This window comes from Anser brachyrhynchus, assembly GCF_964034855.1.
Source record: "Anser brachyrhynchus genome assembly, chromosome: 16".
NCBI lineage: Eukaryota > Metazoa > Chordata > Aves > Anseriformes > Anatidae > Anser > Anser brachyrhynchus.
Genome location: NC_137734.1, coordinates 13076263 through 13099542, shown reverse-complemented (window position 1 = coordinate 13099542; position 23280 = coordinate 13076263). Strand labels below are relative to the sequence as shown.

The 23280-nt window shown below is 42.0% G+C and overlaps 1 protein-coding gene across 14 annotated transcripts in view; it reads left to right on the top strand.

The window, feature by feature from the left end:
- The window catches only part of ARHGAP40 (Rho GTPase activating protein 40), a 40815-nt gene extending 19406 nt beyond the window's left edge, over positions 1–21409 (top strand). For 10 of the 14 annotated variants that reach the window (XM_080557523.1, XM_080557521.1, XM_080557529.1 and 7 more), the window contains 14 exons: positions 4528–4730; positions 9069–9289; positions 10575–10650; positions 11254–11405; positions 12036–12201; positions 12464–12651; positions 12779–12856; positions 13129–13288; positions 13929–14011; positions 14809–15015; positions 15284–15424; positions 17036–17196; positions 18215–18270; positions 18962–21409. In XM_080557523.1, coding sequence (XP_080413649.1) covers positions 4528–4730; positions 9069–9289; positions 10575–10650; positions 11254–11405; positions 12036–12201; positions 12464–12651; positions 12779–12856; positions 13129–13288; positions 13929–14011; positions 14809–15015; positions 15284–15424; positions 17036–17196; positions 18215–18270; positions 18962–19068 — 1999 coding nt within the window. In that variant the 3' untranslated portion in view covers positions 19069–21409. Of the gene's footprint in view, positions 1–2208; positions 3928–4527; positions 4731–9068; positions 9290–10574; positions 10651–11253; positions 11406–12035; positions 12202–12463; positions 12652–12778; positions 12857–13128; positions 13289–13928; positions 14012–14808; positions 15016–15283; positions 15425–17035; positions 17197–18214; positions 18271–18961 lie in introns of those variants that run through there. The other 4 variants (XM_080557527.1, XM_080557526.1, XM_080557522.1 and 1 more) reach the window with 4 other exon arrangements.
- Positions 21410–23280: the final 1871 nt, after the last annotated feature.

Here is a 23280-nt window from a genome sequence, read left to right as displayed (position 1 = left end):
TAAATTGCTGGTGAGATGCACATGTTTTGTGACGTTAACATGTTTGTATTCTCTGACTTAGCATCTTTATCTGTCAAAAAATTGCAACAAGATAAAATGAGTTCCAACTCTGTTCTTTCAAAAGAGCTTTTGTTTTGTGCTAGTGATCTAAATTCTGTGATACGACTCGGTGTGCTGCTCAAAGCTTGCTCTTGAGGTTAACTCAGACTCCTCCTATCTGTTTCTTTGTTTCCTGTGTCTCCTTGTGCTTGCTCCAGATTTGTGGATATGCCCTTAAACTGGGTGTGCTTGCATGTGCCTTATATAACTTAGTTGTTCTGTTCTTGTTGCCTTTTTTCATCTTATTTCTTCTGGAAACAGCGCTAAAGGAATTCCATTTTCTTCATTTACACTTGCCACCTTCTGTTCTATTTGCAGTACTTAACAAGGAACTTCATTTATTCATCTGCTAGGGAGTTATTTCTGTGAGGAAAGGATGTTGAGCAAGCAGTGAAGCAGTCCAGGCAGCTATGATCCTTTGAGAAAGTCTCTGACGAGAATGATTCAACCCTGGAATGAACAAATGCTAAGCAACGCTGTTTATCTTATTTTGATATTCAAGAGGGCCAAGAGTTGCTTGAGTGTTTACAATATATTTGCTGTGTGTTGGCAGTATCTAGGAACAGATCAAACACTACTCGGAGATTTCATATCCTAGCCCAGGACTGGTGAGCCACCACCACTCAGTCAGCCTTTAAGGGCTACCGATGCTCCACACAGAGAGGATTTGTAGAAGAAATAGGAAAATGAACCATATAAGGTCCACGCCAGTCTAGTTTCGTTTCTCATAACTGCTATTAATCCTGTAAAATCAGGCTAGACTGAATGTGTAGGTGAGCCAGGTGGATGAATCTAGAGCCCCACTGCAATTAGCTCTCTTAGATGAGAGGAGGAGATGGCGTTAGGATGGTCAGTCTTCCCAGAGTCGTTCCTTAGCGGTTGCCCTTAGCTAGATCTTTCTACCCAGCTCGCTCCTCTGTTGGGTTAATTTTTAAATCTGTATGATGTTAAGCTTTTTTGTAATGCTTACAGTGCATCTGAGTGAACTTGATTATTCCACTTTGCCCAGTTGCAACTGAGCAATTAACATTTTAAGCCAACAATCTACACTTGAAATCTAAACTGTTGCTATGTTTATACGTCATGGATTGCCCTCTGTTGACTTGGGAATGCAATGAGGAAGAACAATCTCATAGGTGCACTGAATCTGAAATTAACCTTCCACTTGGCTGGTTGGATTTGTAAAGCACTGTGCAGCATGTTCAGGAAAAAACAGACCACAGAATAAAGCATTTTCTAAATTTTAAGGTCTGACTCTAGCTTTGGTGTTGTCCCATCTCACAGGACAACAACAGCAGGAGCTTGGGACTTGTAGAGCTGGGCTTTGGATCCTGCTAACGCTGTGTAGGCTTGTTGTGTGTTGGTGAAACAAGGCATAGCGCGTCACGCCGTGGGGAGGTTGAGAAGAAAATTTCAGATGGCTTTTGGGCTGTTCAACCCACAAGCAGTTCGAATATGGCTCTCCTGTAGGAGACATGCAATGTGATTAGCAGTGGAGCTCGTTGTTGCAAGGACTCCTAGCTTATCTGAATGTCCTTCCAGTGGAAGGAGGCAAAGTAACGGTGGATGGTACAGAAGCAAGAGCTGCAGTGGGACGTGGGTGCTTACAGCAGTTCCATGGTGTCTGACAAAGCCACATCGTGGCTCCATGTTATGCTGTCATGATATGGAGCTGAAGGTGCTGGTAGACCTGAAAGAGCCAGTGGCAGGAGTGCATCCTGAAAATCTGGACTGTAGGGATGTTGTGACCCTTCTCAGACGTACACCAGGAATCTGCCCTAATGCTTTAGGTGAGCATTTCTTCACCTGGTCCTAGCATCTCCTGGACAAAGCTTGTATTCAGAATCTGGTGTCTGGATAAGTCGTGTGAAATATCTGAGTTAACAGTCACCCTTTGAAAGAGCTGAAGACCATAAATATGGCCTTAAATTTTTTATTTTTTTTTTATTTTTTTCAGGCAGGCCTGTGGCAGGTGTGGAGAAGGGTTTGCCATAGCTCCAGGTGACACAGGCTTGCTGCAGAGCGTGTGCTAGGGTAGGTGCTGCTGGGTCTGCAACCTGGATGTAAATACTGTTACGGTGTGAATCCACAAACGTTTCTGGGATGCCAGATGAGCCTGCTCTAAACGAGGCTGAACATGAAGGAGAGGTGCCTTTCAGAGTTACTTTCATCTGTGTAACTTAGATTCTGAAGTATACTTACATATGCACTGCACTGCATGATCCCACCAGTGTAGCGCAGCAGCTTATGGCGAGAGGAGTAGTTACGTGCCTGCTAATTGCCTTTAGCAGAGCAATTAGGGCAGCTTGTAAGGCAGCTCTTCAGCCTGTTCGGTGTTACGCTTTGAGAGACTGCTCTGCAGGGCGAACTTGGCAGCGTCGGTGCTTCTGGAAGCGATGCTGGCCAAAACCACATCCCTCAAAGCGGTCAGAAATTCTCCACCTAAACTCACGTCTCAAGTCGTGATCTCTGTTGACTGTCCTATAACATCCTAACAGGACATCCCAGCAATGATGTACTGAAATAGGCTTTTTGATGGTAGCAGGGTGGCTTTGTTTAAACTTAATCCTCTTATGAGAAGGCTGGCAGCCAAATGCGAGGAGATGCAGAGATGTAGAGGAGTATTAAAGATGAAGAGTAAGCAAAGTCATCTAAAATTTTAACTCCTAATCTTAGTTTTAATTTTACCTCTTAACTCTTTATCCTAGTGGGTGAAGGCATAAGTGTAAAGTTTAAAGGGAAAATAATGAATTAGGATGGTAGCTGTATGAGAGCTATGAAAAATGGATGTGAACTATGAAGGTTAAAAACCAATAATAAAATCTTAGATTGAATATTTCAGTGCTCCACCATGCTGTGAAGTGGAATCTCAGCTGCAGGTCTGTTCATCCAGAAGTGGGAAGGGAAAAAAGATGTGGATGGATAATAAACAGGCAGAATGCCTCTGCCTTTTTCAGAGGTGGGATGTGTGGTACAACAGCTCTTTTCAATTTTTAACTTTCGTGTTCCTGTAAAACAAACAAAAGACTTACTATTCATGTTCTCCACTCTGTTGCTGCCTCCAGATGTTCTGCAGTGATGGTTATCGCTTTAGTTCTGACCTTTAGAAGAGAAAGGCTGGCTGCATGTTAGAAAAGCATAAGCAGAGTATGCATGCACATGTGTAAATATAGGAGCAAAATATCCTCTACCACGTGCCTCCGAGTTTTTAGATCTTCAAATTTGTTATTTTAAGACCTGAAATGCTTCTTATAATAGCAGTTCATGCCAAAACTGCTAGTAATGGCTTTCCAGAATGAAGGGAAGTAAAACTTGCAAGATATTTTGCCATCGGTAACTTTCTTAGTCCTTCTACACTTGTGAGGTCAATTTAATTTTGGTGGTGGTTTCGTTGTCGTGTTCTGTCAAAGCATAAGACTTACCTGGTTTTTTTTTGTTTGTTTGTTTTTGTTTTTTTCTGTCGTGTGACTAGAAAGCAATTCTGCGCTGTGTTTTGTAGTGGTGGCTGTTCATAGCTATTCTTGGAACATTTTTCAAACCATCCTGTGTTGGCGTAGCGTGCGGTCTCTTGATTTTTGTGTTCCTAAGTTAAACTGTTGAGGTGTTTATATAAGTAGGCTACTCTTACACCTTCTTTTTGTCTTTAAAAAGATACACAGCAGGATTTAAAGGGCTTACAACCCTTTGAAGAGAAGAACAAATTCATTTTAGGAGAGTCATTTCTTCATGAAACGATGAGAAACTCACAGCTTCCTTTAGGGAGGTTGAAAGCTTAGCTGAACAACGCCAGTCGGGGCTTTGGCTGTCCATGAATTACTCAGCAGGGCGGTAAGAAAATTCTGTATGTTTGGGTTTCCCAGGACGCTTCCACTGTTTCACAGCCAAAAAATCTGGTCTGGGCAGGAAAAGAGGGCCTCAAACATCTGAGTTGTTTATTGCATGAACTGAGCTGCAGGGCACAGAGCTGTGTCAGATTTTGCATACAGGGGACAAGCCTACAGAGGTTCATCTGCTGCGGCTGGGAGTCATCAGGCTTGCCAGATAGGCAGAGCACGTGTCTGCAAAGTTTGAAACATCTTGGTTGTCTGTGGATGTAGAGAGTGTAACACCAAGCTTACAGGGGGATCTTGGAAGCAAGTCTGGGAAATGCAGGAGGTATCTCAGAGGCTGCTGGAAGAACAGCATAGCAAGACTAGTGCCAATATTGTGTCCGCTCACGTGCTTGGACAGTAGTTTTTTCTTTTTTTTCCCTGCTCTGGTGGATTTGATCCCAACCTTGTCTGTTATTGCCGAAGACTAACAAAAGGAAGTGTAGTACTTACCTCTGTTTGGCTTTTACTGCAGCCATTAATCAAAAAGGATGTATTGTGAATGCCATACCTGAATATGTGTAGCTTAATCTCTCTTCCTTATCTCTTCCTCTCTCAGTGCCAGACATTGCCCTTGCAAAATGAGCCAGCTTCCTCCGAAGAGTCCTTTGGCATGCCCGTTGTCAGAGGGCATCACTTCCAGGATAGATTCTTTGGACAACTTGTCAATGGACAGTTTTTGGCTGGAAGTAGAGAACATTAAACAGAGCACTGAAGCCGAGCAAGAGGAATGCAGCCTTGCAGATGTCAAAGCACAAGAGGGTAGGTTGCCAAAAACGTTGGGAGTGAGGGGAGGAAGGAAGATTTTCGTCTTTGAAAATTTTCTTATGCACCTGAATGGTTGAAAAGCATGATGGCATATGGTTAGAATGTTACCTGGCAAGTCACAGTTATATTTATATAGAGATTTTTTTTTTCCACTGGCTGATGGTTAATTCCCCGCAGAAGAGGAGTGTTAGCCTCACCTAGTTTCAGCTTCTGAAAAAAAGCTGACTGAAGATGGGTGAGAAGTACATTCACGGCTCCAGACTTTTTAAAGCAGCCACCACTAAGTGTGGGTGCCCTCATTCCTTGTGCACTAGCTGTGTGGTAAGCATGCTTTGACAGCTAACAGCATTTAGGAAGGATTGTTTGTGTACGTGGTCCTGAGACTTTATCATAGTGGCTTTTACAAGAGCTGCCTTTGTGGAAGGCAGGCTTTCCCCCTCTGATTCTCTGTTCAAGGAACCATAATAAACACTGAGAATGACAAGGGTACATCCACACAAGATTTTTCTGATGCTGCTTTTAATTTTCTTTTCTTTTAAAGATCACTTTATGCATGTGGGGTGTTTCAATTGGGCTTTATAGAACATTGATTTTTATCCAGGATTTTGGAATAATTGGAGTCTGTACCAATTGCCTTTTGACATGAGAATTAAAATAAATATCCTGGGGTTTCGGAGGACTGATGAGCACCAAGCAGTTCCACAGTTGGGCGGTCACACATTTCTTGTGTCCATTCTGGATGATGGGATTGCAGCCTGCACAGCCTACAGCTGTTGTTTTGGCCTGATACTGAGAAGGATATATGAGCGTAATGGAGAAATGTTTGAGTGAAAGTCCTGGTGTGATGCTATGTTTGGGAAGGGTAAATAACTATGCTGGGTTCATAAAGGGGCCCTGGAGAGTAGGACAGGAAGATAATCTGTGCTGGCCATAATGGGCAAGACACTGAACATCAAGGCCCACTGTCAGTGTCCCTGCATCAAAGATTTAAGCTTGTGTTTTAGAACTGGAAGAGATACAAAAGTGACTCAGAAACTGACTGCATCAGGGAGGAGACTGGAAAAGAGGGCATGCCATTAGATGAAAGGCTGTCTAGGATATCCGAAATACTGATATGCTAGAGGCAATTTGATTGCTGCGTGTAAGCAGGGACATAAAGAAAAGTTTCCTGTAATGCTGCACGTTAATCTCGTAGCTAACTGCTTAATTGGCACTTGTAACCAGACAAACTTGAAGTAACGCTCCTGGTAGTGAAGCCTTCCTGGCAGGCCGGGGAGGGCAGCGCGGTGTGCTCAGCCTCTGGGTGCCTTCTGGGAAGGAGTTCAGTCGGCGAGCCTTGTGCTCGAAGTGTAAGTAATGAGGGGAAACTTGAGGCTGGCCTAAATGCAGGAGGCCAGGCTGGGCTGGTGCCTCCTGGCTTCGTGTCTCTGCAGCCTCCAGCTGGAGCCAGGTGAGATGGCCGCGCAGCTGGGCCGCTTCAGGCCAAAGGCACTGCCGTTGTTTGCATAAAGGCCGAGAAGCTGGGCTTGGGCAGCAGTTAATAGCTCTGTCTGGAGCCGGTGACGAAGCGCTGATAACCATCACGGCACGGAGACGGCGTGGAGGCTTCATGCAGATAAGGCATCGCAAAAATGCTGACCCAGTTGGAAGGCGATGAGCCCCGCGTGAGGGGTGGCGAAATGGGAGGCTGCTCATGGCCTCCCACGGACAACTGGTCAGCCTGTAACCTTGGGGAAGAACTAGGTCAGCAGAAAGGTGCTGGGGTTTGATGCCTGCGGCCTCACCCACAGTTGAAAGGGGCAAAAACTGGCTTTTTTCTCCAACAGGAGTAGTGTGGTTTTTTCCTAGCTGCTTGCTCCAGCTATCTCCAAGGCCCATGGTACAACAGATGTATGCATCGTGTGTGGTGGTGGCACTAAAATATCTGTTAGTATCCTCGTAACATGCAGTCATCTCTGAGAAACGTCTGCAAAGGCTGTTTCTTCTCTTCCTCTGAAAAATAAGTGGGAAGTTGCACATAATGTTTTGTCTAAATATCCTACGATATCAGCTGTCATTCCATTTTTTGGAAACTAAACATAATTATTATGAATACTAGTTTTGGTTAGCTCATGTTTCAAGTAAGTTCTTGCAACTGGTGTTCTTTAGTTTTGCATATCTATTCCCATTTGTGCCTCCTTCCCCAAATGTTGCTTGTCCAGATCTCACAAGGCAAATATTAAAAACTCTCCAGGCTTAAATCTGCAGCCAGACTGCTATGGACTTCTCAATTCTGGCCTGTTCCTCTCTGATTTTCCTCTTCTTCCCATAAATAACCTATTTTACTGTTTTCCCTTTGTGTTACTGGTAAACATAATTGGGCCAAAAATATTAAATTGAGAAATTAACATCTGAGCTGCTTTGGCATCAGATGGAGCGGTAGGCTTAAACGGATGTCCGATTCATGGTCTTCTGCTTAGTATTGTGTATTAGATTAGTTTCCTGTTATGACTGGATTTGGATATTTTCAAAATTTGCAAGCAATACACTAACTTCCTGTAGTTCCCAAGGACAAAATAAAGAAGTCTTTTGCACGCTGTGCTTCTGTGAAACCGCGGATGTAGGACAAATAGCTGTATACGGGGAATTCATAAATGTGATTGAGTCCCAACCCTACACACGCATGAGTAGCTGTAACCAAGTGAGCAGTGCCAGTGGGGATGCTTTTAACTGCTAAGCTTTTGGAGAACTGGACGTGAGAAGTGCCCAAAATCAGTGTGGGAGAGCTAGCCAGTTTGCTAGAAGTCCAGGTCTATTTGCTCTGGTGTAATGCTGAATAGAGTTCTGTTTTCATGCAACTTGCAAACAGATATTGTGACTCCAGCAAACTCCTCAGCCTTTGGAGCATGCTCCTTCCATTCTCAGGTGCTGTGACAAAACAGTAGTCTCTCCAGAAAAATTAAATGATTTAATCTCATAAGATGATCTGTGTGGGTTTTATTGATGCAACAATAATGAAGTTTTGCCCAAGCAGCTGTGATAGATAAGAAATACCAGTCTGCATCAGAAAGAAAAGAATAGGAATGAACTATTCCGTTTGTCAGTTCAGTTTCGTTTTTTTTTTTTTTTCTTTTCCCAGTATAACCTTAGGTAGAGCTGTGCTGGAGTTGCCTGCAGTGAATGATTATGGTACTTAAAACTGAAAAGGTAAAGGCTCTCTGGCGTTCACACTATTTAAGTTGAAGCCAGCTGCTAAATTGCTGCTTTTATCCTTGGATTTCAAGTAACTGCCATGCTCAGGGCACTTTCCCACTTGCACAAAAGGCACATCCTATAAGGGAAAAATTGTCTTCCGTGTTTGAAGTGCAACTTTTACATTGAAGATTAGCATGGAGTTGAGCTGTTTGAATAATGCTGCTGTTACTGTCTCCAGGCTTGTCACACTTTACTTTGGAACTGGAATGGTCTTTAATTTTAGAGGTGTTTTGAGTAGATACAGCCATAAGTGAATGCATAGAGCAAGAATAACACTGTTGTCTAATGTCTGTGTGGGTAGCAATCCACTTAAAAACATAATACAGTAAAGGAGCAGTGACAGTGCATGCAAATAATTCTGCAAGTGTATTAAATAAAATACATTTGAATCTATCAGACTAGTATCTGGAGTTTTTTTAAAGTTGATACTGAGGCATGCATGTGGATAAATAATTAAAAGAAATGGCCAAATGATCGGGAATTATATGAAAGCCAAATGCGCAGTGTTAGATGTTATGTGGTTTCTCACAGACCTTTTGTATGCTGTCAGAGGACCCTCTGTGCCCAGGGAGGCAGTGCTGTTCGCTCTGACTCACCGTACTGGTGTACTTGTGCCTGCTGCCACAGCTCCCCTTTGCATGGATAGTCCATGTGAAGGCAGACTTCAGCAAGTACAGTTGCCTTTCCTCCCATATCCTGTGAAAGCCCCCACTGGGTTCAGTACCTCTTGCAGTCCTTGTGCTAATGCCATACAGTCACTATTGTGCCCCTTCTGCCCAGCACGTGTATTACCAGGGTCCTGGTAGCACACACATCTCCATAGTCTTTTTCTCCTCACCCTAGATGAGGAAAAAGGAGTGTGTGGACAGTTAGAGCTGCCTGAAGTGCTGTCTCTTGTCTGGCTCAAGCCTGGTACTCGGCCAGCTAACCTGGGAACAGGACTTCAAGAGTGGCCTGGGCTTCTCACAAAAGATGTAACTCTCAGTCATTGCCGCCCCGGAAAGGGAATGGATCAGGCTTCTGATTTTCTGATGTTTCAAGAACTCATATTTCTCTTCTTTCTCTTTTTGCTCCCCCTTCTTGTCTGTTGTCTTGCAGAGGGAGAAGCTGAAGCTGAGTGGCTCCAGGACGCGGGACTATCAGACCTCATCAAGGACCATGCCTCAGAAAACGACAACGTGGTGCTGCTCTCCACCCTGACGAAGACCCAGGCCGCTGCTGTGCAGCGAAGGTTAGATACCTACTCCCGGTCTCGGAGGAGGAAGAACAAGCATCCCGTGCGTGATGTTCGAGACATTTTTGGAGTGGTCGGCTCTGGGGTATGTTGATTGAGTGGAATCTCCCGAAAGGTTTTGTTGTACTGTGGTAGCAGCCTCAGCTTCCTGCACCTAGGGCTGCTTCCATTTCCAAAACAGGTGGCTTCATCTTTTAAGCTGAAATGAAGCTGAGATTGCAGAACTTCTGCATCCAGGTTGCAGGACTGAGGAGAAATTACTACAGAACCTGCAGTTCTATAATCTTCCTAGAGACTGTCGGAAGAAACGCTTTGTGTAGCACCTACAGCACTGCAGCCTCATGGAGCTCTGATATCATTTGGAGCCCTCTTGTGTTTTCTTTATTCCAGTGACATTTTATTCCAACTGCAAGTTCTTCTTAAGTTCCTCAGTTGAAATTCAGCAAGTTTTTAAACTTACATATTAAATAGAAATCTGTTGTATGCTCTATCATATGGGAATGAAGATTTTTAGCTCTTAACCTTAAGTGCCCACTCACTAGGTTTCTTTTATTTGCACTTGAAAATCTGAGCAGTTAAATCCAATCTGATAAAGTGACATTCTGGTGTGAATTAGTTACAGATGTTAAATGGAGTGGTTCTGCTTTCATGGTAAGCTCATCAGTTGTATGCCTACTCTAAATATATAGTACATCTTCTGTACGGATTAACTTCTGTCCATCTGCAATGACTTTGCACAGGTTCCTTTTAGCTTTCATTCATCTGTCCACAACTCCATGTCATGAACAGGTTCTCAGAAAGTTGCTAAATTCTGGTAACAGAATATGCTTTCTTGTATTCTGACTAGTTCTAGCAAGAGGAAGGTTTTCATTAGTAGAACTGGCTGCTAAATGTCTCTTTATACTTTAAAGATGCACTTCTTTTTCTAGACCTGAAGAGGCAGGTTACCATAAAGGTTGCAATGGGAAGCTTTTAGGTGCTGGTGTGTGGCTAGATCCTGTGCAGTTTGCTCGGTACGCGGTTTGTTAGCCCCTCAATGTATAAACAAAAAAGAAATTGGCTGCTGATCGTGAGGAAGTAAGTCTTGCTTTCATGGTGTGGAAATTCATTATAAATACCATCCGTGAAAGTTGTCTGTTTTTCACCTGCCTGTCAAATCCCCTAATTGTTATTCGTTTAATAATTCTTAGTTTCAGAACAGTCTTAGTGTCCTGACCTTCAGCAGCATTTTCTCAGAGTAGCAAGCAATGTCAGGTGTTCTTTGTTTTTTTTTTTTGGTTTTGTTTTGGTTTTCTACCAAAATCAGGGTGTCATTGTAATGACTTCTGTTCTGCTTTGTGTAAGTAAGAATGTTTTCATTTACTTTTCAGGAGACAGTAGCAGAGAAAGAGGAGTCCAGCCCAGATCAGTTGTGGCACAATCTACGGACTTCAAATGTTCAGAAACGTAAGGAGGAATTTTCAAATGTACAGTAGGATTGGAAATGGGGTGTAGGATCTGAAGTGGGGCTGGAACTGAAAGCGAAGTTAGGCTAATCTGGACTCTGAACTTGAGCAGCTCTATCTCCAATACTAGCTGTTACTATTAGGTAAGGCCTTATTTGTGTGTGTTTTTTTTTCTTTTAAATGCAAGCTTACAAAATTTGCTGAATTTAGTAAACTTTTCAAGGGCCTACTGTTGTTAGGAATTAGCACTCAGTGATAACCTTCAATCTTCAAGAAAGCAATTAAAAAAACAAAGATCATATAGTGAAATCCTATAAGCACTATACACAGTTGCATAAAGAGAAGTTAGCCACATGTATGTCCTTTAATTTAAGGCCATGTTCACGTCTTACTACTGACCTGGTGTTCATAGTTGTAATGTTAAGGCTTTAAGCTAGGCTCACTGTGCTCTGACAGCACTCTTTTCAAATGGTAATATGATCCTTTTTCTCTTTCCCAAAGGCAGTTGACTCCAAACATGTCTTAAATGGCAGTTTTAATGCACTTGTTTTCTAAGCTTCACCCTTTTAGCTTTCTGAAATTCAAGGTGTTTTCTCCTCTGTAGCAGAAACCCAGGATTACTCCTGCACAGTTCGAAACTCTGGAAAAGAGGAGGTGTTCAACATGGACATTGCCTACTCGGAGCAAGCAGCTGTCCTGCTCAAAGGATCGTTCCTGTCTGAATCCAGGAGAATAAAGGATGGAAATGCCCTAACTGTGAGCATAGGAAGAATTTTTCATGTTAGAGCTTAATTAGCTTCTCTTCTTGCCTAGATGGGTGCAAGACATTTGATTCAATTGTATGATCAACTCTTGGAAACGTCCTCCATAGATAGTGTTGTAACAGGCCTGTACTAGGCAGGGGTTTTTGGATGGGTAATGCAATTATCCTTGCAGTGGTGGACAAGGATAACTGTTGTGTAGTGGGGGGTCAAAAGAAATAGTACTTGTGTGTGAATCTGTAGCAATTTGGATGTGGATCTGGGTTGTTGCCACTGAAAAAAAGAATAACTGGACTTTCTTGCTTGTAATGCTAACAGTTTCTTCTCTGAAAATGTACTGGACTGCTTCCAAAGTTCATGTAGATTAGGATGGGTATCAGGCTTTCTTTAATTTAGAAAACTGGGATCTCCAATATATTTGGAGAGTAATGCTGAAAAAGGGAAATATTGAACTATGAATTGAGTAGAAGTAGTAGTTTTGTTTATTTGCCTAGTGTTAAAAATAGGAGAATGCATAAATGCTTAGTTAGTGATAAAGAATGATAAAAATGCAACAGAACTTCTTAATCACTAGGATCAGTAGAGTAGCTTGTACTGAACCTTGTGTGTGTGTGTTTTCCTTTAGAAATTTAAAATCCACAAGGGCAGACTGGGAGTGACCAGGGTTGGAGATCTATCTGCTCAGGACATGAAGAAGATCCCCACGCTGGCCCTTATTGAACTAACAGCTCTTTGTGATGTTCTAGGCTTTGAGCTGAAGAGAAATAAGGCAGCAAAACTGAAAACAACAGGTTAGTATGTTTTCTTGATTTTTGTTTTTTTTTTCTCTCCCCTCATTTTGTGCCCCCCCGCCTTTTTTAGTTGAGATCTTCTTACGAATTTGGTTTTCGAGTGGTAGAACAAAGAAGGTCTTTGATAAGAAACCTTGTGACAAGTGTTTTTGCATTAATCTATTTCTTCTGGAATCACTGGGTTATGATACCAAGACCTACTACCACCTTTACATCTATCGTGTACATTTGTCCTATTACCTGTTCTTCTCTTTTTCTCCAGAACTTATAAAATGTGCTGTCTTAGTCTGTAGTGCTGGAAGTATCCCTGACACCAGTATTAACAGTGGTACAGACTTAAAACATGTTTCTGTTGTAGAGAAAAGACTCTTTGGAGTTCCACTCAACACTCTGCTGGAAAACGACCAAAAACTGCTTCCCAACACTAAGGTCCCTCTGTTACTCCAGGCAGTAAGTTTTCTTGATTTCATTCATGCTTCTGCTCCTCGAAGCTGGGAAGCCTTTGAGGCTTGTGATAAGGAAGGGCTGACTTCTCACCCTCTGTACCTAAGAGCTTTCTTTTTTCCCCTTTTAATAGCTGCTATCTTGTTTGGAAAAGAGAGGACTTGAGACAGAGGGCATTTTGAGAGTTTCTGGGTCCCAGACTAGAATCAAGGTATGAGCTCTTTACCTTTGAAAATATTGGTAGTGATCAAGGAGCATGTTGCTGAAGCAAGTCTTGAAATAAGGTCTAATTTGAGTTGTCTCCCTTCCCTGTACAATTAGAAATGTCCATTACTGGGAGATCTGGGAATGTCTGTCGTTGAGGGTATCTGTGGTCTTTTGACTTGATGGGTTGACCTAGTGTTCAGCTATAGAATTTCCATTTTATTTGCTTACTGAAGCATGTAATAAATTCCATCTTTTTTTTTCTTTTTTTTTATATAGAGTCTGGAACAGAAGCTAGAAAGGGACTTCTATACCGGCCTTTTCCGCTGGGATGAAGTCCACCAGAATGATGTATCTGGGCTACTGAAAAGATTCATAAGAGAGCTGCCAGCCCCGCTGCTGACAGCAGAGTATCTTCCTGCTTTTGCTGCTGTACAAAGTGAGTCCCTCTTTGGGCTGTTTAGTGTCAGTTTGCTGGTTTGTACTTTTCTAGTCCTGGGCTCTCCTGTCAAGTCTCTTGTTAGCAAGTGGATTTCCTGGGAATACAGAACATGATACTCGCTATAGATGGTCAAACTCAGTTTGCTGGGTGTTATATATACTATTATGCACAGCTTCGATGTCTTAGTCGCTAGTTCTTGGTTGTACACAAAATCTTTGTGTAGGAACACTGTCCTGAATAAGTTATGTTACTACATTTGAGGCTGCAAGGTTACTATGTGAATTAGGAGAACCTAATTTAAAAAAGAAAAGTACGTGCAGACTGAGCTGTGGCAACTGGCCAGAGTGCATGGTCTTGGACCGTCTGCAGCAGTGTAAGACAGTGCGTCTTGTTCTGAGGTTTGTGCCTCAATAGGTGACTTGAATGTTTTAAGCCAACTGTGTGTGCAACTTTTTTTTTGGACAAGAAATAGGTGGTGGGGTCTCCTAGAGTAAGCATAATACCAGCAAGTCTTCAAAAAAAAAAAATCAGTCATCTGGAACAAAAGTGATTCACTTCATAAAGGAGACTTGAGAACATAATTTCCATTCTTAAAAAGAATGGTGTCAGAAGCCTGAACCTGTCTTTCCCTTTTTAGATATTCCAGACCTGAAGCAAAGACTGCAAGCTCTGAACCTCCTGATCCTAATCCTGCCTGAGCCTAACAGAAACACACTAAAGGTAAGTCTACCTGTTCTTGATTTAACTGGAAAAACATGTTCTCATTCCACGTTTTTGTTCAAGGAACTCTATCAGCTTTTGTAAAGGGGAGTGTAAATAACGGATGATTAGGAGGTTTTACTTCACTGACTTGAGCATAGAAACGCGTGATGGAGGGGAGTAAGCAAATCTACAGGCTGGGAAGTGAATGTAAGCTGTAAGCACAGTTTGCCTTTTGGGTACAAATTCAAGAGCAGTAGGAATCCATGTGGTCTTAGGGGGATTTTTACACCATTTTCAGAAACATGTTCTTTCTTTTCAGTGTACTAAAGCACTTCACTATGGAGTGGAAGATGTATAGGTCTCATCTTAGTGCACCCACAGACAATATATATGGGAGAAATTCATCAACTTTGTTGAAGGTGTGAGGCAAAATAGATCCAAAGGGTTTCATTTTTGACATCTGCGAATAGATTTAGGGGATCCTGGGGGAAAAGAGGGTTGGTTTTGGATTCTGTAACTTCTAGAACTGGAGTTTGTAAATTGCCAGCAGTCCAGAAATAAGAACTTACCTATTTCCTACACATACTGTCTCTTCTGATTCATGAACGCTGGATAAACCATCTCCCTGCTTGGTGTAGTTATTTGTTGCTATTCTATTATTAGAACTTGGCCACTGTACTTCCTGACTAGAGAGTTGGATTTTCTCATGAATATCTAGAAAAGGTGCTGATTAGATGATCTCTCCAGCAATTGTTACTCTGGTTGCTTGAGTACTATTAGGAATTAATATCTTAAGTCTCTTTCCCTCTCTTCAGGCTCTACTTGAATTTCTCAGCAAAGTGGTTGCCAGGGAGAACAACAACAAAATGAATCTCTGGAACGTTTCCACAGTCATGGCGCCAAACCTGTTCATGCACAAAGGCCTGCCGAACAAGATCCCCGAAGGGAAGGAGAAACAGCTAGCAGAGGGGGCAGCTGATGTTGTGCGGATGATGATCCACTATCAGGATTTGCTCTGGACAGTAAGTTGCACAGGTGTTTTGCAGTATGGTATAGCAGTGCCTTGGTCTGGATGGAACTGGGGTAGGGAATGGGATAGTCTTGGAAATTTCAGACAAGTTGATTGTTGGCAAAGCTTCTGTCTGAATTCCAAGATTACCTGTTTTGAAGGTATATAGATATTTCATCTGCTTAAGGGGCTTCATAAAGCGATGTTTGGGTTTCTAAATGGTATCCTCACCTCTGCTTGATTTGTTTTGATTCCTATTTTCTCCCTTCTTCCCTGCCCAGGTCTCCTCTTTTCTGGTAGCTCAAGTGAGAAAACTCAACGAGAGCAATAGTAAAAGGTACCAGTTCTGTGACAAACGGATAAAAAATTTGTTGCGGAAGATTCATGCTGATAAAGACAAGGTGGAAAAGAACCAGGCAGAGGTGAGATGGAACTGGTCTCTTTCACAAGTGCCAAATACTTTCCCATTTTAGTATTTTCATGAGAACTTGAAAAAGTCTAAAGAGTGATGCTTTTTACAGAGCGAGAGGGAGAACAATCTGCAGCATCCCACACTCTACTAGCCAGATTGTGGCAACAGCTGACCCTAACAGCAAGCGTATTGATTAAATCTGAAGCTACAAAATACTGTTAAGATGTTGCATGTTTACAGGAGAAAGGGGAAGAGACCAGGAGCAGAAATGCTGGATTTAACCTCACATGAACAGAATTGACATAGCTTTAGGTGTCCCATGTGTTTAGACAGACATGCCTGCCAGGATCAAGTCAGAATTCTTTTAGTAAACTTAAAGCAAAAAAATTTAGACTACTACAGTAATGTGAAAGTACGTTTTCAGTCATCTTGCAGTGTAATGCTGCTGATCTGTATGGGACAAAGTGAAGGAGAGAGGTGAAACTTCTCTATTTCACCTCTTGTGTTGGTACTGGCTGAGACTTTTAAACAGATGTTGCTACCGGACCCATTTGAGTATCAAAGCTGCAGTCATTCTGCTTTTTGGTTACCATGGTTAATTAATTAATATAGGTCTGTAGCAGGTAGGTTACATTACACAGTGCTGGATTTTAGGTATCACATAGTGGTGGTGGTGATGCTGGGATAATCTAAGGACATGAGCAAAATGAAGCCTGCAGGTAGGAGTAACACATGGAGAGCTTAAATCTGCATACCTGAAGAAGAGTTTGTATTCTCATAAGCCAGTACATCCCCTGTCTTTCTGTACCAGTTGGGCTACTGAGATGTGCACCTAAAATTTGTCTGGTTACGTATGCGTGTCACTCTTAAAGGTTTCAGAAAGGATAACTACAATTTAGGCAGCCCAACAGATGACTGAATACTTAGGATTGTGCTAACAGTGCTTCCTAGTGGTGTGTAGCACTGTTTCTGCAGAACTAGAATTGCAAAATTAACACGCTTCGGTTTAGACCCAGTTAGAATGGTTCTTTGTTCTGCATAAAAATTCTGAAAAATTGGCTCATGAAAGCGTTAATGATAACAGTTGACAAAACAGCACTCAGATTCTCTTCTGTAATAGTTCAGTGCTTCTTTTTTGAAATTCTTTTGTTCTAAAATTCAGTAGTCCGTGTAAGACTGTTCAGTTGTCTAAACATTATTCCTGTTGGAATATTATTCCATATTCCTGTTTTTTAAATGAATTCTAGAGAAGTCCATCATGCTAGTGGAAAAACACTTTTTCTGAATTTATTCTGCCAAATCCCACTTTCATCAAAACCTGCAAGTGCCAGTACTGTATTTGAACAGCAGAGAGCACCAGCACACACTGATCGAGACCAGTGTTTTTCTCCGCAATCACAACACTGATGCACAGATAATTTGTTTATAATGCTCACTTTGATGCTTTTATAAGCTTCCATTTGCTAGTATGTGGAATAAGAAAAATAAATTCTATGAATACCTGGCTGGGTAAATTTCATTCTTCACATTCTCCAATCTAGTTTGAAACTTGATGTTTTAGCTGATAACAAAGTCTTTCGTGAAGTGCTTTATTCTTTTTTCTTCTGCTTTTCTTGTTCAGCCTTCCAAGGTTGTGAAAGTCCATGCTTCACTTCTCCTGAAGGATTCACTAGAGGTGCATTTGAACAATGCAACCAGAGTTGCTGATGTCTTGAGGCAGTTTCAGAAGAACTTGTGCCAGAATGGCTGGAATATTGTTAACACAGTCAACCTCCTCAAGTGGTAAGTGCTTTTTCTCTGCTTATTTGGGGGGAAAAAAAAAAAAAAAAAAAAGCAGGTGGTCTAGTCACTATGTTTTCTGTCTTCTGGTGCAGCAGGGAACTGTTAGAAACTGCTCTCTGCTTTTCCATTCTAGATTTTGGGAATGGTGTGCTGGGTGGGGCAGACAAATAGTAGTTCAGCTGGGTGATTCCGTCACTGTGCTCAGGCTGGCAGGAGAGTGGTGGTCCCCTCATCTGCTGGAAGGCAAATGAACTACAACAGTATGTGCAAAGCCTTGCTGGAGAGAAAGGGAAGTGGTGGAATAACATTGACCATGCAAAATAAACCTTCTCTAGCTCTCCTGGAGAAAAGCATCACCTGTGTGAGCTGCTTGCCTGGAACCAGTGTTTCCAATGTGCATAGGTTCATGTAGGGGTTTCCTAAAATAAGCTCTACATTTCCCTCCTATGCTCCAATGATGGATTGCTGAAGTAATCCCCAAAATGAACAAAACAATTCCCTAACCCCACAGGCATGTATGCAGTATTCAATAGGTGAAATGTTAGTGCATCTCCTGACTGTGTCCACGGGCAGGAGATGCCCACACCAAGAAGGTGGATGGGGAGTTGGCTGAGTATGGGTCAGCTGGGAACTAGTATCTCAGTCAAGCTCCTGCAGCCTCTGAAGTCTTCCTGCAGATGAGCTTCTCTTGGACAGGCTGTTGACTGTAGAGGAATGCTGACAATGAGAGTTGGTATTTATGCCTTTTGTTTTTCTATTGAAGTGTTTGTATACAGTGCGCTTCTCATTACAAGTAAGGAATATCTGCCTTGTTCTTTGCACAATTTTGGGTGTCATTTCCAACAACCACATAGTTCAGGAGAATCAGCAAGGTTGCTGTACTATACAGCGTTGTAGCTTCCTTGACCATTGCTGACTTCTGCACTGTGAATGATTCCTTTGGAAGAAACATGACTGAACTACCTAACCTGCCCTTCACGGAGCTATGTTAACTTCAGTGTGTCTTTCCTTTCTATAGTAACAACTCAACGGAGTGCACAAGCTTGCTCCTGTATGAAGTGGGAGGCAATATTGGTAAGTCTGGGTGGTAACTGAAAATAACTTTGATACCCAGTTTTTATGTCTAACTTGCAATAGGAGGGAGACATCATGATTAGGCGATTTGGAGGGGGCTCCAGAAATTAAAAGGCAAGTGAAGAAATGTGGGTTAACCGCACCAACAGCAAACAGCAACTGTCAGAGCTTTCCTCTATCAATAGGGTGGTGCCATCAGACGGAAAGGAAATCTAAATAATATAACAGCAGATGGGGGGTCTGAAAATGGAAAGGAATTCTTATGTCCTGTTACAACTGGTTCTGAAGATCGTTGTCTACTGGAGTGATTTAATTTTCTCTCAGTATTTCTCATAATGGCATCTGTAGAAGGAAAAATCCATCATATCAAATACAACTTGGTCTAGCTACTGGATTTGATCACTAACATATTTCAAAATGCATTTCGAAATGCTTTTCAAGAGCTAAGGTTATTGGGTATGAAAGTTAGATTACCTTTCCACAGTTGAAGCTCAGCCTTAATGTGGTTTTAAGAAATACACATTCATTTTAACATAAAGAACTAGAACTCTTTCAGATTTGTCTAACCGCTTCTGAATGGTTGTAGTGTTGATATGAATGTGGACAAGTACCAGTCTTTAGGGGGAAAGTAGTAACTATGGGACTAAGAATATAAGAAATGTTTTTTTTCTGAATTTCTTGTTCTGAATAGGTGAACATTGTCTGGACCCAGACACTTACCTCTTAGACTTGTATCATATCAATCCACATGCTGAGTGGATAATTAAGCAAAACCCATCGTATCCTCGGATGTTCTAAGAGAACATGAACAAAACAAAGTTTGGTTGAAGCTTTTGGAAGGCAAGAGAAAGCCATGGAGATGTTCCCAGTATAGTCACAGACTGGACAATGCTTGTGTCTTTGAAGGAAAAAAGTTTTATTTACTACTTCCATGACAGCTGGCTGTGAGTACAATAGCCCACATGTAAACAGGGGAGTTGATAAACAGCACCAATTATCCTTACGTAGCCGAATTTGCAGGGATATGATTGTTCTTAAATGAAATAAAAAGCCCCCCAAAACACCCTGCAAAGCTACAGCAATTATACAACAAAGATGGGGGATGTAAGACAAGAAACATCTCTTGAAGTTGGTAGAACACGTTTTTCTTCTGGATTTGCTGTCCTTTGATCACATCCACATTTTGGAGGAGAGAGAGTTACATGCTACAGCGGTACTAATCCTCTTGGTAAGATCCACTATTGACTGTTGCACGTTACCAGAAGAAGCTGTGATCCTGGGTTTCAGTAATAAGATGCTGTTACTTTCTTTGAAGAATGAAAAGGGATGCTTCCAAAAAGGCCAGATGGGACGCGAAGCTGACATCTTGTATTTAATGGCTACAATGAAAAACATACATGCAACACAAGAAAAAAATAGAGGCATTTATTTTGCTGGAAAACCTACGTGTCAGCAGTTAACCAAGGAAATACTCTGAAGTGAATTTGAGGTTAGTAATCTGACCTGGAAGGCTCTGTGTGAACATGATTGTTAAAACGAAACAAGAACCCTAAGATGTGCAGTGGCTCAAATAAGAGGTCTGTGCCTATATCTGTCTGGTCACTACAGTGGGTACTAAATTGAGCCCTTTACCACTCCGACCACACGTTTTCATCCTGCAGAGCATGGTGGCTGTGGTCTGAAGAGTCAAGGGGAGAGTGGAGCACTTGCACCATGCATTATTACGTAATCATCATCTGACCTCAGTTCAAATGAGACTTCACTTGTGGAAGAGGAGTGCAGAAATATTGTTTTCTTTTGCAGTGATGCTGAAATACCTCACATGAGGGAACCTACTATGCAGTTACAGGTGGTGGAACATGCACCTTCTGAAAATCCTGACATTTTTTTATACTGTTTTTAAACACTGTTGGATATTTATTCATGTGGCAGAAGCAGGGCTGCCCTGCAAGTGTATACTCAAAGTATTTCATTTGCCAAGTCCTAGCTGCACTAGTGACAAGCTCTCCAGTATTATTTCTGATGTTTAACTGAATTCATTTCCACTGCAGCCTGAACTTTCCTTCCCCTCCCTTGTTGTGCCCACCCTACCCTCTTTGTTTGGCTATTCCTATTCATTTTCTCAAAGTCCTTATTTGTATTGTAAGAGCACTTCATTCTCTAGTCTGTCTGCGTGGTTAAATTCTCTTGGTGAAATAAGATCCTTGAGAAGCAGGTGAGCCATAGTCTGTATTCTTTCTAACCTGCTGTGAATATGGTATGAGTGATGCTGAAGTCGTGAAATTATGCATATATTAGTATACTTCTTTTTGGTTGAGATGTTGCAGATGCACTGATTCAAGGGGTTATCTTCATAGCTATCTTTTTGAGAACCTATAATGGTGTGTCTGTGGGGGGGGGGAAATCAACCCAGAACCCCAGCAACAAGACCTCTGGAGATAACTTTTTTTATAGGGCTTTAAATTGTGCCTACCAGGGCCTAATTGTTGCCCTTTAGGATGGGTGCTCTGCGTCTCTTAAAAGATCAAGCTGCTTTAAAATTGGGCATTAAAAATCAAAGGTACCTATTAACTCATCACTTCTGGAAATCTTTGTTGCAGTGATGAAGCTTAGCGAAGGGCAAACGCCAGAGATGTCATTCTCTGAGAAATATCTAACTCACCAAGGTGTTTGTAGGAAAGACTGAAGAATCTGTTCCAGTTCAAAGGGGCTTTGTAAGCTAAATTGCATCTCTACAAATCAAAAAACATTGCATTTTTCTCCACCAGATTTTTTTTAATGTATTGGGCAAAGAATGCTACATCACAGTTTCTACGAATGAGAATGTTTTGTCTTTTTTTGAACACCAAACAATGTGAATCAGTGCTGTGAAAAACAGGCTTGGAGGATCTCACGTGACAAATATCAGTTCTCAAATATGAAAGGTAATGTTGAAAAAAAACCCTCTTTCCAAATGATGGCTGTACTTTTTAATTTTTTCCCCAAACTTTGTACCAAAGAACAAGTATGAATTTTGAACAGTCACTGATGTGCAACCTGCTTCTGGATGTTGGCTTTTAATAACTTTTTTTTTTTTACAAATTTTTAATTCTGTATTTAAAATTCATTTAATCAATGAGACAATAAAAATACAATCACACTTCTTGGCTCCAGTTTCATTGGTGGAATGAGTTAGCACAGCAAATGGCAGCAGTCTGTGAACTCCAGCAGAATTTGCCTTGTGCCTCAAGAGGGATGGATGTACCTGGAGTCTACATGAGCTAGACAACTTTCACATTACAGCTTCAGATAAAGTTCCTCTCTGGATGCTCCTGTGGGGTAGCTGTGAAATAGCAATCCAGGAGGAGGACGAGGAGTCAGTGTTGGGTTCAGAAAGCCTAGAGGAATGTTTGGAGCTGGTCTCTTGACAATGAGTTGACGGCTGGCCCCTTCATGAGCACCAAGGATTAGCACCTTCTGAAGAATGAACTGCTCTTGTTAAAGAGGGGAAGATGTTCAAGTGCCATGGGAAGTCCCTCTTCAAAATCCTGTCAGTCCCTTCTCTGTTGAGCTGAGTTCAGTTACATGCATGCCTGGAAGAGCGGCCCGGCTCACCAAGATGGGAATCTAGTCTGAAAGTGTGGTTAGGTTATGGCTTACACTTTAGTGTTCGATATTCAGTGACGGTATAGGGCATAAATCCACTTCTATCTGCTCAAAAGCGGTAACAGTAGCAGCCTGTCCAGTATTACCAATAGGCCAGCAGGACTTGCTATCCTGTCCTGGAACAAAAGGAAAGAGGAGAGAATCTGAGTGGCTTTAGAGAGCTTTCAAAGCAATTATCTGAGGAAAACACCAGCTTATCAAACTCATTTCACCCATTCATCTTCAGTAGTATCAAAGTGCTAATCTCTCCCATCCCCAAGGGCATTTTTTGATTGATCATTACACAGCTATCTCCTCTGCTCAGAACAAAAGCCCAGTATTTATCCTGTATGCAACTTAGTCGGGTGTGCTGAGATAACAGGGCATAGCATAAAAGAATCTTGCCAATGCTGGTTAAACATATTTGTAGGTGAAGTGGAACTGAAATACCACATTTTAAAATAAGCAATTTGCTTCAGGCAAAAGCTCTGCAGAATTACGGGATCTTTACAGGAACAAGTGAAGCTTCAGCACTTGGAGGGAAACACCATGGGAGAACAACTAAATAGGCTTCCTGGAGCAAAGTAAGCAAATGACAGCAAGTAGTTGTAAACAATGCCCCCCTAAAAAAAAAAAAAAAGCATTTGATTAAATCTGTTTCTTTCCCTTAGTGCGCTCCTTGTTTGTCTGTGACAACAAAGCAAACAGCATCTGTGTTTGTCTGCTGGCTTGTGTCTGTGAGAAAGAAACTTTCAGGTTTTCTCCAAATCCTATCCGGCTCCGATTATACACCAGGGCTGTGTGCAAGGTAATGCCCAACATGAATATACACATGTATGATTATAGTGATATGACTATAACTCAGGTTCTTGCAGCACACAGCCATGTCTTAATCTTGAAAAAGTTAATTTGATCACGACATGTTTTTAACCAAGTTGGGGAGTGGATGTGTGCTTGGAGCTCTCTCCTCTTGGGCAGATCATCAGTGTCCTGACTCTTCTGCACAGCTTGTGTGGCTGGGGCCCCTCTGCAGGCGGCTCCTTTTTTCACTAGATGGATTTACCTAATTCTAATCTGCTTTGTCCCGTGGGGAAGGAAAGAAGAGGACATAGTTCAATGTTTTAAGTTATTAGAAAATAAAATGCCTGGTAGCGCTGGTGGATCAGCCAGGAAATGGCTGTGGCATCCCTGGCAGGATCAGCTCCCATGTTCTCCCTAGCCATCTCTATCCCCTATAGACTGAGGCTTGTAGCCTTTCTTTATGGTGACAAACTCTTGAAGCAGCTCTACGTTGGCTTTCCCTTTCCAGTTCCTTGTTGTCCAGGGAAGGCAGGCGACCTCACCTGCCAAAGTGCTTCTCTCCATTGCATGGCCCAAAGTAGGACC